The sequence below is a fragment of the Heloderma suspectum genome, chromosome 6 (genome assembly GCF_057233095.1).
Source record: "Heloderma suspectum isolate Gila_16-S chromosome 6, 16-S_ref, whole genome shotgun sequence".
NCBI classification, from domain to species: domain Eukaryota; kingdom Metazoa; phylum Chordata; class Lepidosauria; order Squamata; family Helodermatidae; genus Heloderma; species Heloderma suspectum.
The window spans coordinates 45827666-45842644 of NC_139463.1; the positions used below are offsets into that span (position 1 = coordinate 45827666).

General features: G+C 49.6%; 1 protein-coding gene across 9 annotated transcripts; it reads right to left on the reverse strand.

Moving 5' to 3' along the window:
• Nucleotides 1–867: 867 nt before the first annotated feature.
• Nucleotides 868–14972, reverse strand: CIAO1 (cytosolic iron-sulfur assembly component 1). 9 transcript variants are annotated; one of them, XM_084804153.1, is made up of 9 exons: nucleotides 14852–14972; nucleotides 12119–12284; nucleotides 11082–11230; nucleotides 10152–10263; nucleotides 9908–9996; nucleotides 7328–7529; nucleotides 5567–5654; nucleotides 1661–1892; nucleotides 868–1069 (listed from the first exon to the last, which is right to left on the reverse strand). In XM_084804153.1, the coding sequence occupies exons 2-9, from the start codon at nucleotides 12255–12257 to the stop codon at nucleotides 1025–1027; spliced, it is 1056 nt and encodes a 351-aa protein (XP_084660279.1). In that variant the 5' UTR covers nucleotides 12258–12284; nucleotides 14852–14972; the 3' UTR covers nucleotides 868–1024. The 9 variants fall into 9 exon arrangements, with proteins under 9 accessions (XP_084660279.1, XP_084660274.1, XP_084660275.1 ...); XM_084804148.1 differs by having other exon boundaries at nucleotides 14782–14972; XM_084804149.1 differs by lacking the exon at nucleotides 14852–14972 and adding an exon at nucleotides 14574–14631.
• Nucleotides 14973–14979: the final 7 nt, after the last annotated feature.

A 14979-nucleotide genomic window follows, 5' to 3' on the forward strand; every position in this document is an offset into this window, starting at 1 on the left:
TTAAGTTACCAACTATACTCCTGCAGTCACCAACAACATGGGTTTCAGGTTACCCCACCCCTCCAGCCACCTCCCCTTGTGTTATTTTTTTATTTAATTTTAAAAACAAGACAGGGAGCACCAAAGGGAAGTGTTGCTTCCAGGTGCCTGTCCATCTTTATTGCCCTAGAATGCTTCTGGAACCCCACATGGGCCTAGAGCACAGGTGGGGAGGCTGTGCTCCAGATGTTGAATACAGCTCCCACCATTCCTGCCCAATGGCCATATTGGCCATGGCTGATGGGAGTTGGAGTGTCACGCATCTGGCAGGCTGCACGTTCCTCACTCCTGGCCTAGAGGCATTCAAGATGGTGAGTGGCTGGAGGAAAACACTCTGCTTTGACGTACATCCTGCCGCCTGCAAAAAAGAAAGCTGCCTTGACACTGCTGCCTGGTCAGCTTGCACGCGTGGTGGTGAAGGAGGGCCCGGGAGAACCAGCATCAGAGCTGGAGGAGGATCTCTGTTGCATGTTTTGTGGGGGGTTGGTGTTCAAGTTACTTGTATTTTAACCTCACCAGTTTGCCTTTCTGTGAAATGGGTGTTTTGTTGAAGCAAAAACATTGGATTCAAATGGGCATTTTGTACTTGGGGTCTCAAACCCAACCCCTGCCTGGTATTCTGGCTCTTGGGCTAGTTGCATGCATTTTAAACTCACCAATTTGCCTTTTGTGAGATGGGTGTCTTATGAATATGCATGACCCCTCCCATGACAGTCATTTTGGGATTGCACTCACAACACTTTCTCAATGTTGCAAATAGGTCCACTGGCCCAAAAAGGTTGGGGACCTCTGCCATAATCACTTGCTTTTTCTACCTTTTTAGTCACCTTCTAAAGCAGCAGTCCCTGCAGAATTTCTCCCAAGCGTTTATTTTTAGCTTTGCCTGATATATTAATTCACAACTATGAAATGTAGAGATTGCCCCCCCACATGCAACATTTAAGGAGACACTTTCTCCAAGCCAACCCATCTTCCAGTTGCTGAATTATGTTGGTGCTTTTACCCTTTCAGACTCTTCTTCAAAGCCCACCTAAAAAGAGAGCAACAGACACACAAGAGCACGTGATAATTTACATTTTTTATTTTACATATCTCATAAGCCATCTAGCTTCAGTAACTGCTCCCCTCCTGAACTGTCCCCACATCCTCCCACTACAAGCCTGTCTCTTCAGTGGACTGGTCTTACAAGTAGAAACCAGCATTTAGAAAGGCCTGTTACTTCCCTCGTTAGCTCTAGAACAGAAGTGAAAGGAAACTCCTTTCCGTCTCATGGAAACCTTGCTTCTGTAGATGGGCTGATTTTCTACCCGACTGGAAGACAAGACTATCCTATTGGCCCATGGAGTCTGACTGGGCAGTAACATGAATCTGTACAGAAGGAAAGCCAGCATCCCTTTCCCCCAACTAGTAGCTGTCACCTCTGGAATTGCAAATCTTCTGGAAATCGGGGTTTGGGGGTGGGGGCAGTTCGTGGCAATTTTACATGATCACCCATTCAACTGCCTTTCCTGTCAGCTTGCCGCCCACATGTATCTCATTGTTACAGTGCAGGAACTGGCGATACAAGGACTGCGCCATCATAGTCAGGCGGACAGGGAAAATACGGATGCTTTCAGCAAACCTCGGGACGCTGGTACTTCCAGAAGGCCATTTCGCCATCGTCGCTGCAGGTCGCCAGCAGCCCTGGCTCCTTGGGATTCCACGCTACGCAGTTCACATCCTGGGAGTGAGCCTGGGCCATGTGGACAGTCAGGGTGAAGGTGGGCTGCTGGGGGTCCGACAGGGGCTCCTCCTCAAACACACGGATGGCATCGTCTCCACAGGCTGTGGCTAACGCGCCTGTTAGGTGGCACCTGCGGAGGGTTAAAAAAACAGGAGTACTGCTAGGTGGGTCTGAACACGCCGGTGACCCTTTTTTTTAAGTCAACACGGAGTAGTAACAATCAGAGCTCTGTTTTATGACTGCATTACAAATATCCAGTTGTTAAGCAAAGTGTTACAGAAGCCTTTCCCAACCTGGCACCCGCCAGAAGTGTTGGACTTAGGGATGTGTTGGCTTTCACTGGCTCAATCGCCCAGACTCCAGTCTGACATCCGCGTGACTCAGCCCACAGTGAGTCAGGCCTGCTCGCTGATTTCCTGCCTCTGCACACAGCAGTGCAGGGGCTGGAGGACAAGAAGGGAGCGCCCTGGCACAGGAGGATGAGTGGAGAGCAATGCTCCCGTCATCCTCCATTTTGCTCATCCAGCCCCAAGAGGCAGAAGACTCCCACACAGCAGCCCTGCCGCTGTGTGCAAATGGCTTCCGGGGACGGGGAGAAGGAGCCATTTGTGAACAGTGGGGTCACTGTGCATGAGTCTCTCCTCCTCCTCCCGGGAGCGAGGAGGAGAGACTCGTGAACAGCAGCACTGCCACTGTGCACAACTGGCTGATTCTCCCCTACCCAGGAGGGGGAGTAGCAGCCATTTGCACACAGCGGTGGTGGCAGGAACACCAGTGTCAACTAGGAGAGCACAAAGGATTTGCACCTGTGGCAATCCCTGCCACCGCCACCCACCACCACCACTTTGCACAAAAAACATCAGCAAAGTTCCTGGATTTGGGGAACTATTGCACGGCGCAGCTCACAAATGCAAGCCGAGCCAGGTCCATCACAGGGGTGTGTCTGGCCCAAAAAGGGCAGATTTCCCCACAATGGACAACCCTACTTGGACAACAACTCCCCTCAGCCAGCATGGACAATGTCCATGCTGGCTGGGGGTTTATGGGTATCGTAGGTGTCCCATCACCGGGACGCCATCCAGAGGACGCCCGTTTGGGGAAGGCTTTGTTGGAGTAACAAAACAAATGCTTTCAGTGAGGTGTAGAGCTTTCTCTATTACTATCCTACTGATTCCCCCACAGTGATTATTTTTTTAGGTCTTATCTCCCATCTTAACTTGTGCTTTTTTATGATTGCTGTTGTAAGCCGCCCTGACTGGTTTTTTTAAAAAAATGAAGAATGGGCTATAATTACTTTAAAGCCCTGTTCCCAGTACGATTCCCTCACTCTGCTAGAGGCAGCTTAACGAGGTCTCTGTGTACTCTGTCCCAAGAACCAGGGCAGAGACTATCCAAGAGCTATTTTGGGGTACAAAAAGGAAGCGTAAGATTAAAATGGTCCCAGACATCTTGAGCACTAACTTCCATTGACTCTCTTGTTCCTCTGCATTATGTACTCTTCCCGCTATGAACTGGCAGCTGTCAGGTAGCGGCCAAAAGAGCCTTAAGTGATGTATCTTTAATTGGATTTAGATAATTATTAAGAAACTTGAGCACACTCCAGGAGAGAGTGGGGGACAGGAAGGCCTGGCATGCTATGGTACATGGGGTCACGAAGAGTCGGACACGACTTAACAACTGAACAACAACAAACAAAATTAAGAATTTATAAACCACTTTTCTTCCACTGGGGCCCTTAAAGGCTTTGTACTGTTGAAACACTGAAATCGCAACAAATAAAACATTCTTCAAAGCAGGCCAGAATAACATCACGATTCATCAAAGGCCTGAAGAAACAGTTTAGTGTGTACTGCCTGCCTAAGGGATGGAGACAACCTGACCTCCTGCAGGAGGGAGTTCACAGTCAGGTGCAGCTACTGAAAAGACCCTGTCTTGTGTATCCCCAGCTTAGCCTTTCTAGTGGTGGGGCATGTAACAGGGCCTCCAGTGTTGATGGTAAATTATGGCCAGACTCCTACAGACTCCAAGAGTGCCTGCAATTGGTTCGCCACAACCCTCTCAAGGACCTTCCCTAGAAAAGGGGTATTTGCGACTGGGCGGTAGTTGTGAAAAAGGTCACAGCAGGTCCTCGACAGGGCCAGGGCCCCATTTACTGGGGAAGATGTTAACAACTGCCGGACCACCCCGAAGAGCTCTGCTGGACGGCTACTTGAGGACGCAATGGAGGCAGCAAAATAAACCTTCTTTGCTGCCCGCACAGTAGGCACGATTATGCACTCGAGAGCGTGCTTGGTTGTCTTCACTTCGAATCTTGCGCCATTTGTGCTCCAGCTGACGTCCAGCCTGTTTCATTGACTGCAGCTCCCCAGTATACCAGGGAGCAGAACGGGCTCCACAGTGCCGGAGAGGGCACTCAGGTGCAATCAAGTCAATGGCCCTCCGCATCTCACTGTTCCACAGTGAGGCTAGGGCCTCGGCTGGATCACCACCTCTCTCCACTGGAAAATCCCCAAGAGCATTCAGAAATCCATTGGATTCCATCAGTCTCCAAGGGCGGACCATCCGAACAGGCCCCCCACCCCCCCGGGAGGAAAGTAATGCTGTAAGTTCAAATCTCACCAGGAAATGGTCTGACCATGACAATGGAGTTACTTGGAGCCCCCCAATCTTCAGACTACCCATCTCACAAGTTGGAGCAAAAACCAAATCAAGGGTGTGCCCTGCTTATTGTGTTGGGCTGATGACATACTGAGACAGCCCCATGGTTGTCATGGAAGCCATGAAGTCCTGAGCTGGAGCTCCGGAGACAGCCTCAACATGGAAATTGAAGTCACCCAGAACCACCGTCCTGGGTTCCTCCAACACCACACTTGTGACTGCCTCCGCCAGCTCAGTCAGGGAGGATGCTGGGCGGCAGGGTGGGTGGTACACCAGCAGCATCCCTAATCTGTCTCTATGGCCCAAGACCAGGTGCAACCCCTCAAGGCCCACTCCAAGGTGGAGTGGTCTCCTGGTGATAGAGATGGAAGTTTTATGAACCACAGCAAGTCCCCACCCCCCCGGCCCTCCAACCTATGTTGGTGCTGCCTTGAGTACCCAGGTGGGCAGAGGTGAGTCAGGTTGACACTACCCAGCTCACCCACCCAAGTCTCAGTGATACACGCCTGGTCGGCCCTCTCATCCATGATTAAATCATGAATGAGTGCAGTCTTATTGCAGACCAATCCGGCGTTAAATAGCAGCACCACAAGACAGGAGGGCACAATGGATTTTTAGGTGAAAATCAGCACCCTGAACTGGGTTTGGAAACAAACTGGAAGCCAGTATAGATGGATCAAGACCAGTGTCCGATGGTCTCCGAAACGCTTGCCAGAAAAGAGTCTGGCTGCCACATTTTGCACTAGCTGTAGTTTCTGAACACGCTTCAAGGGCACCCCCACACAGCGCATTGCAGTAAACGAGGTAATTCAAGCATGGATCACTGCAGCCAGATCCGCCTAAGCAGTTGAACGTTCTCTCCCCGCCCCCCCCAGAGCAGCATACTTGGCATTCCTCCTGTGGGGGAAACAAGCATAGCCAGGAGTTATCCTCTGTTCTCTACTGGAGAAGAGAGCCGGGGGTGGGGCGGGCGGTCTGCAGGCAACCGTTCCGACACGCACATTCCTCCACCCCGTTGCCTGCGGTGGCACACTCTCTGCAAAGCATGATCGCTTGATCAGAACAGATTGCTTACCGAGGGCCTCATCATGGTTGAGACTATAAACTGCCCGAGGGGGCTCGTCTCCCTCCCTCCTCTCCACTCACCATGCCACGTCGTAGATGGTCCGTGTGTGGAAGCCAGAGAGGGTGCAGACGCATTTCCATGTGGGATCGGTGCCACTGCAGACCACACCTGCAATACACAAATTGCTCCATAGCCCGATCTGCTTTGCCTTGTGGACTTAAAAAGTCCGCTGGGAAGAGAAGCCAGTTTCAACTCTGGCTTCAGAAAGTGAGGCCGGGGGGAGAACAAACCACTCCTGCTTGCTTTGGGCCAGCCCTCCCCTGCCTGGTGCCTTCCTGATGTGTTGGGACTGCAATGCCCAGCATGCTGGCTGGGGGATGCTGGGCAGTGTAGTCCAACACAACCAGAGGGCAGCAGGTGGGGGATGGCTGCTTTAGGTCCTGTGGATGCAGAAGCTCTCCCGCTCTGCACGCCAAACCAAGTTGGCATTCTGCACTTTAGGGACTGTCTGTGGGCAAGATTTTCGCTCAAGTGCCAGGGGCCCTGGAGCAGAGGGACACTTTTTCAAACTCCACTTGTTAGAGTAAGATGGTTCAGCTTCCACAATTCCATGCAGACCCTGATATTTGCAGCCACGCCTGTCTCCCTTGGCCAGGTGGCAGAGGGGGAGATCCTTCTGTCCCTTTCCAGTTTTCACCCTGCTTTTGAGGCAAGGGCAGGGTGCCAAGAAGAGTTCTGCGACACAGCTGGGCGCCCTGCCTTCAGTCGAGTACAGGAGCTCCAAATCCTGGACCCGTATTTTAGATGCTGCCCTATGTTTCAAGTATCTCCATGATCTTGGGGATTTGGAATTGAAATGAAGAGACCCAAGAATACAGAACAGTGGCCAGACCGACATGGAAGGTCTGGAGGAACAGCTCAGAGACTGAGGTGCAAATCAAGAAGTCACCTGCTCAAACGTCACCTCCGCTATGAACTCAGCAGGCAGCCATTGGCTCTCAGCCTCAGTTCCCACATCTGCAATATGCGGGCACAAAGATACCAACTGACTTTTCAGCAGGGCTGGGGGATGTGCGGCCCTCCAGATGTTGCTGGACTACAACTCCCATAATCCCTGACCATGCTGTCTGGGGCTGATGAGAGCTGGAGTTCGACATCCAGAGAGCTGCAGTTTCCCCACCCCGCCTTACAGAGCTGTTGTGAGAATTACTGCTAGATGATTCGTGTGGAGCACGTGAAAGTGGTATACAAGCGGTTGTTACAAGTCGGACCTGCAACAAAACGTTGCAATGTGCAACAGTGCTGTTCAGGGTGCCAGCCAGCCATGCTCTCTGCCACAGCATTCCATTCCCCCCCCCCAACTACCCACATTTTCCATTTCCCCCCTCCCACACAGCTGTCATTCCATGTCCGCTGAGTATGCTCAGTTCTCATTGGGCTGTTTTTTGGAGGGCGGGTGTTGTGTAAACCATGGGGTTCCCTGGCGCCTGCCAATACTGCGCTCTTGGGTGTGGATGGTGCTGTTAATGCTACATAAGGATCCACTGCTTACGTAGCATTACATAACGAGAATGATTCTGCTTTTAGTATTTATGGTGCTGATGATTATCATATGAAGAAAGAGCGCCGAGGCTTGAACGGGAAACCCTTAAGATGCTGAACTTCTGCGCCGCTACCAATGAGTTCTGAAGACATGGCAGAAGTCACTTTTGTGTGGTGCCTCAACTTTCCCAGTGGAGCAACAGAATAGTCCATGAGGGATCGCTGCAGCTGTGGATCTTGGAGAAGCAGGCAGCACAAACAGCTTGAACGGGTCCACTCCACCTCGCTGCGCCACTGACCTTGCTCATTCCCCGGCTTATACTGGCGCCAAATGCGCACTGTCTTGTCATCGCTGCAGGAGGCCAGGCGCTCCCCGCTCTGGTCGAAGGCCAGGCTCCACACCGTGGACTCATGCCCCTCCAGGGTGGTGAAGCACACCCAGTCATCCTCCTCCTCCCCGTACAGCTTCACCGTGTCATCATAACTGGCTGATGCCAGCAGCTGGCGGAAGAGAGAATGAATCCCAAGGAAGTGTCAGAAGGAAGCAGCTCCTAGGCAGAACTAAGAGCAGAACAGCGTGCGCCCCTATTCGAGGGGAGCACAGGATTTAAAAAAAAGAATGTTGTATCAAATGCAAAACTCAGCTTCCCGAGAATCCCAGAACTTAAAAAAGAAAATTAAAAAAGCAAGTTCGTAGCCCTTATAGCAACAAAGATAAGCCTGGAAAAGTGAGAGTGGGCAAAGCCTACTGTGAAATTTCAAGAGACAAAGATGAGACTGCATAAAATTGCCAGGGGCAGGGGCTTAAGGGTACTGGTCCCTTCCTGTGAAGTGTAAAACCAGAACATACAAGAAATGATGCAAAATAGCAGAAAGTATGCAAACTTGCTCACGGGGCACTGTAATTTATACAGATCACAGAATTTGGATTGCACTTGATGCAGAGCTCTCAGTTTTTATTTTAGTGCAGAGTGTGCACGTGTGCACACACACACACAGCTCTGCCCTTGAACTTTCCCTCTGGCAGTTTCTGGGGAAATCAGATCCAGGAGAGAGGGAGAGAGAGAGGTGCGCTGTTGCCTCTTTGCTTTCAGTGGAGGGATCAATAAACCAAAGCATGAGAAACGAAAGGGAACAGATGCAGCACATAATTTGCAGGGGGGCTTAAGAGTAGGGATGGATGGAGCTGACCATCTCCTTCTCGCAGAGCTCGTCAGATTTTCAGGATTAAGCTCGTTCCATCCTGTTTCTGGATGAGTTTGCAAGGAGGGGGTGAAGAATCTGCATAGAAATCCATGCTTTTTGTGTGTGCGTTTTTCCAAACATACACAATTTGTGTGCACATTTTTCTGATGTACACATTTCTGAGAACTTTTCATTGATATACTGTCGTTTTGAGTACACTTTCCTCAAATATATGAATGTTGTGCATACTTTTCAATAATATGGACATTTTTGTGCATCTTTTCCCAACAAGCTGTGGGAGAGGAGAAGCACTTGGAAAAGTGAGGATCTGGGGACGCAGCTCTGTCTCCACTCACATATTCTGTAAACTGCCTAGAGAGCTTTGGCTATGGGGTGGTATAGAAACTGTAATAATCATAATGGCTCAGGTTGTGGATTAGCGCACATAAAAACTTGATGGAATGAATTTCACACCCATCTCTGTGAACGAGCCCTCTTGCCTGTGTAACAGCCAGTGAAGAGTCGGCAGGCAGCCCCAAAATGGCAACTCTCCACCCTTTGCTTACTTCATAATCCAGACCCAGCTGAAACTTAGCTCCCAACCAGGGTGGCAGATTTTTAACTACCTTTAGGTCTCAGGAATTCTGCAATTACTGCTATTATTATAAAGCTGTGAGTAAGTGAGCGAGCCTACTTGGCAGAAAGGCAAGATATACAGTACATAAAAAATAGAAAATATAGGCAAGTAAGATCAAATGTCCCCAACCTAGCACCCTCCAGATGTATTGGACTACAAGACTCATCACCCAAGCCAGCAAGCCAAGGACCGTGTCAGCTGGGGATGATGGGAATTGTAGTCCAACACATCCAGAGGGTGCTGGGTTGGAGAAGGCTGCACTAGACTGAAGATTTCACGTGTATAGGGTAGACTACCAAGTGTATCTCCCACTTCAGTAGAAGGACACCCGAAGGAGGGCATGACAGTCTAGGGAAGGAGAGGATCCGAAGGCAGATAGAGTCTTCTCTTACCAGTCAAGAAGACCCAGGTGGGTTGAAGAACCCCAGAAGAGGGCCCTGACTGATCCACATCTCAGCTTCAACTACAGAGACCAGGAAGAGCTACTGGTTTGTTCTAAAACAAAGACTCTTGTGGCACTAACAGATATATTCTGGCATCCGTTTTTGTGGAATGTAGTTCCTGTGTGTAGTTTTAAGATAGGATCAGCCACATCCTATTTTAAACCTTTAAATATCTGCATTGTGTATTATATTTTAACTGTATGGCATTTTAGTCTTTTAACAATTTGTAATCACAGAAATAATAACCAACCAGAGAAAGTTAGTTATTGGGCGGATTAAAAATATAATTAATAAAAATAAATTTATTTTCCTTCAAATGCCAGTGTTCAATTTTGCACTCCAGCCTACAAACCCTCATGTAAAACAGCAGCAGGAGGCTGCATCAGGTGTGTGAATCTCCACATCGGTGTTTCATGCTGGCTCGCGGTACAAAGCAGGGGGACACAAAGTAGAGAAAGTTCTGAAGGGGAGGGGGAAGCAAGCTTTTTTTGAACCTATATTCAGAAATGCTGCCCTAGTCAGAGACTGGCCAACCAACCGCTTTCCAAGGTGCCACGTTCCCTCCACGCCCAGGGCTGCCAACAGCCCCATCCTGTTGGAAGGGAGCCACTCACCTCCTGGTTGGGGTGCCAGACGACATGTTTGACATCCTGCGTGTGGGAGTTCAAGACACTCATGCACTCGTACTCATCCTCTTCATCCACTGCAATGGCAGAAGGGAGGGTGTCTGTGAGCCAAGCTTAAAGACAGGGCACTCCTGCAGAGTCTTGCCAGTGTTGTAACATCTATGAACACAGCAGGAAGCCGCAATGCCTTTATTCAAACTCCCTTCCCCCAAACCACTTTCCCAGCTCTCACCTTCCCAAACCCAGACACTCTTGTCTCGGCTGCAGGTGGCCAGGAGGTTGCCAGATGGTGCCCAGGCGACGGACTTCACCTCATTCTCGTGGCCCTCCAGAGTGGCTACACACTGACAGAGAAAGGGTGGGGAGATATTTCTTATGGGAAGGGCAACCAGCAAGCACTGAGAAAAACATACAATCGCAGGGGGTAGTAGCCTGGATATTAAGGTTTTTAAGCCGGCATTAAAGACTCTATTATTCCAGCAGGCCTTCCCTTTTTAGAATTCTTGTTCCTTTTGCTGACTTTTGTATACTGTTTTTAAGCTGTGTTGTATTGTTGGATTTTTTTAAAAAAATGTTTTCATTCAAAGTTGTTTTTAGATATATGTTGCTGTATATATTGTCCATATGCTTTTATGTAAAAGGTTTTTGAACTCTGTATACTGTATTTTATTGTTTTAACTTCTGTAACCCGCCCAGAGAGCTTTGGCTATGGGGCAGTATATAACAATGATGATGATGTGTCTGTGTGAATGAGGATGCACAGCAACAGCATGAACCTCTGCTGCAGAACCACTGTGCACTGCAGTGGATTCTGGGGCATGTTCCAGGTGCACTCGCAGTTCATGTTGAGATCTGGCCAAGTGTGGACTCGCCCTCCTGGTCACCCCCTCTGAACATAGCCAACATTCCCTATGACTGTGCGATGCAGGAGAAGATTAGCAGCGGTGCGCAAATTTTTATCAGGTAAGCTGCAACTTAATTTATTTTTAAAATTTCGTTAAGTACAAAAAATGAGTCAAGCTCAAGGACCGGTAAGTTCAAATTGTACATCGTACCATCATACTCTTCTTTTGATTTTACATCTTAGCTAAGACATCTTGGACTAAATTTTAAAGCATGAGATAACCAACACAAAAAGAACCAAAAGGGAGTTTCAAGTTACCTCAAAATCCTCTTGGTTCTTCTTCCAAATGCAGGTGGTAGCATCAAAGCTGGCTGAAGCCAGGTAGCTCCCGCAGGGGGACCAGGCCACCTTGCGGATGGTCCTTTGGTGTCCCTCGCCCAACACAGACTTGCACACCCAGGCATCACCTGGTGAAAGAGAAAGCCAGCAAGCAATGGGTCATATTGCTGGGGTCCATTGGAGAGTCCTTCCCCTCCTGCTAATCCTGGCGCTCCAGGGTCACTAGATAAGACAAATTAAACAGGTGTCTAGCTGCTCCAGCTTTACAGTGGGATCAGATCCACCTAAAACATTCAGAGAATGTACAGCTGCCACCACCTACTGAATTAAAAAGCAGCAAGACTCTGTAAGTATTAAGGGGGGAGAAATCTGAGCTCCTGAGTTACCACCCTGCCAGCTCCCAATCTTCCCACTCAACTCCCCAAAAGTGTTAACACACTCTCCTTGCCACAGCTTGACCGAGAGGGACGAGGCATTAAACCGGTGTGAGGTAAGATTAATCAGGATCTATCCATCCAGATCAGAATATAGCCATTTAAGTAAACAGAAGTTAGATTTCTTTTAAACAAGCACAATCTAGACATGCAGTCAAGGATATAAACAGAAAAAACATTGACTTTAACATCCAATACTTGCTCTAGGTAATATAATAGGCAGGTAGGCTATATCACACGCAGGTGCATAGGATCTATAGCTGCAAAGGGTCCGACGTCAAAAGTCTCTCTCTGCCTTTGTGGCAGAAGACGCAGCATGGAATCCAGGAAGCAGAGCTTCTCCTAACTTGAAACGGAAGGCCCTTAACCAAAGATGTGGTCGTCTTTTTTATGTCCCCTCACCAGAATACTAACCAAGTTGTGGCATTCTGAGCCAGCCCTCCCCAACTTGGTGCCCTCCAGATGTTTTGGACTTCAACTCCCATCAGCCCTAGCCAGCATGGTCAATTGTCGGGAATGCAGAAAACTGTAGTACAAAACATTTGGAGGGCACCAAATTGGGGAAGGCGTATCTGAGCTTACCTTCTTTCCCCCATATGCGGATGCTACGGTCCCCACCGCAGGAAGCTAACAGAGTCCCTGTAGGGTTCCAGGCCAGAAACCAGCACCGGGAATCTGGGTGTGCTGGGATGCGACACAGGAGAGTCAAAGAATCCTTCATCCTAACACCAAGTGGTCACACTAGAATCTATGGAGTAGCAAAGAAAAGGGGATTTCTTTAAGCAAGGTGGACTGGTTTAAATCAAGGCAATGCTCACTTCTAAAAAACAAAAGAATTATCTAGATTAGCGATTTCAACCAGTGTTTCCATTTTATAATTCATCCATTTTCTGAACAAGAGTGAGTATTAACTGGCTGCTATACCAACAAAGACATACTGAATTGCAACTAGGTAAAACCTTTATACTACCTGGAAGCATAATTAAAAACCTCTGGTCATGCAGGCCACATGCCTTTTGCACAACACAATCTTATGCCTGGAAATATGGGAGGCAACTGTGAAATTAATAGGTTTCTGTGTTATTCTAACAGCATAATCTGATACATGTGTACTCAGAAGTAAGTCCCACTGGGTTCAGTGCAACTTACTCCCAGGTAATGGGGTACAGGACTGCATCCTAAGCAAGATGATTTATTTGGGGACAAGGGCCACAGCCAGGCCAGAGTTATGGGTACTGGACTGTTGTGGGTGAAGTGCCCAGAACTTTCCAAAAGCAAGGATGGTAGTTACTGTGCAAAACAGTGCTTCTCCATGAGATGGAAAAGTAACATGGCCATGCTGTTTAGCAGACAATTAGCTGGGGATGGAGGAGGTGCACACCAATACCTCTGGAGGGTACCAGGTTGGGAAGGCTGCAATTAAGAGCCCTGCTGCTGGATCAGACCAGGATCCATCTAGTCCAGCATTCTGTTCACACAGTGGCCATCTAGGTGCCTGTGGGAAACCCACAAGCAGGTCATGACTGCAACAGCAACCTCCCACTCATGTTCCGTAGGAACTGGTGTACACAGGTGTACACCTCTGATACTGGAAGTACCATATAGCCATGAGGACTAGTAGGAATTTGTCTAACGCCCTTTTAAAGTCATCCAAAGTGGTAGCTATGTCTTGTGGTAGAGAATTCCGTAATGTAACTATGCACTGTGTGAAGAAGCCCTTCCTTTTATCTGTCCTGAATCTCCCACCAATCAGCTTCATGGGAGACCCCATTGGGTTCTAGTATTATGAAAGGGAGAAAACAGTCTCCCTATCTGCATTCTCCACACCATGCATAATTTTGTACACCTCTATCATGTCTCCCCTTACTCTCCTCTTCTCCAAGCTAAACAAACCCAGCTGTTGTAACCTTTCCTTATAGGGGAGAGGCTCCAGCTCCTCGATCATTTTTGTTGCCTTTTTTCACTTTTTCTAGCTCTGCAATATCATTTTTGTAGGTGCAGTGACCAGTATTCCAAGTGTGGTCACACCATAGGTTTGTATAAGGGCAGTAGGATATTGGAAATGTTAATCTCAATTCCTTTCCTAATTATGCCTAACATGGAGTTTGCCTTTTTCACAGCAGCCTCTTTAGAATTCCCTGTCTCAGCCAGAGCAAAGCCTACCTAGTCCAGTGTCCTGTTTCCTACAACAATCAATTAGATGTCCCTGAGGAAGCCCACAAGTAAAGCCATAAAGGTAACGGCTCTCCTCTTTTGTTTGCAGCCTCCGCTATTCACAGGGCCACTACCCTGGCAGTTCCATTTAGCAGCACATCTCAAAGGGCCGTGTAAAAATTAAAACAGATAAATTGTAGCAAGGAACTCCTGGTGCACGAATCCAGAGATATGGGGTAGAGCAGCCTTCCCCAACCTGGTGCCCTGCAGGTGTTGGACTACAATTCCCAGTATCCCCCAGCCAGCATGACCAACGATCAGGGATGAGCATTATGTTATTCGGCAGGCTTGGCTCTTTCAGAAGGGCGACTATCGCTGCCATTCTCATCCATCACTTGGAAGAAATAAAAGAAGTTATTGGCCGTATTGGTGAGGGAGAGGAGAGGGATGGATAAAAAAAATAAAGGCACGTAGCGCAAGAGCCCCCGCACTTGTTTCTCCGATGCTTGGCGGCTGCCATCCGTCCATCCCCTCCTGAGGGGCGAATATGCCTGCAAATACCGCCCGATTTGACCTGGGTGGGAACCAATAGCAATTTTTGGATTTCCCACGCTAGTCAAGGGGAGACACAGAGCCGCGGAGACCGTCCCACGCTGGCCGGAGGATGCTGGGACTTGTAGTCCAACGCCTCAGGAGCGCGCCGGGCTGAGGTGAGGCTGCCCCGCCGCCCTCCTTTATCGGGCTAGGAGGGAAAGGGGATCCCAGGGGAGGAAATGGGGCGCCGGCCTCCCCCTCAAGGCTCCGGGAAGGTGAGGCGGGAGGAAGACCCCCGAGCGCGCCCTCCGGAGTGGGTGCTGGGGCGCGCCGGCCCCCCGCTTCTCACCCGGCGGGCTTCTCCTGCGCTTCCTTCCCAGCGCCCTCGAGGGTTCCTCCGCGCGCCTGCGCACTGGGCGCTGTAGTTCCCGACACAGCGGCCGGAGGAACTCCGCCGGCCGCGAAGCCTGCTGGGCGCCGCAGTCCTTTTGACCCCGGCGCAGAAGCGAAGCCCGCACGTCGAAACTACAACTCTCAAGATACCTTGCGAAACTTACCCGCCTTTGTGGGGGGGGAGGAGGGGGGGAGACTTAAAAAAAATCTTTTTTTGAGGGGCCCTCCAGAGACCTTGAGAGAGAAAGGCAGAGGCCCGCACGGGGACTTCAAAGAACGACGCTGTTCCTGGGGGGCCCCCGGCGAAAGAGGAGGCGTCGTGACGCGACGCGACGCGCCGCGGCCCGCCTCGAGCGGAGGAG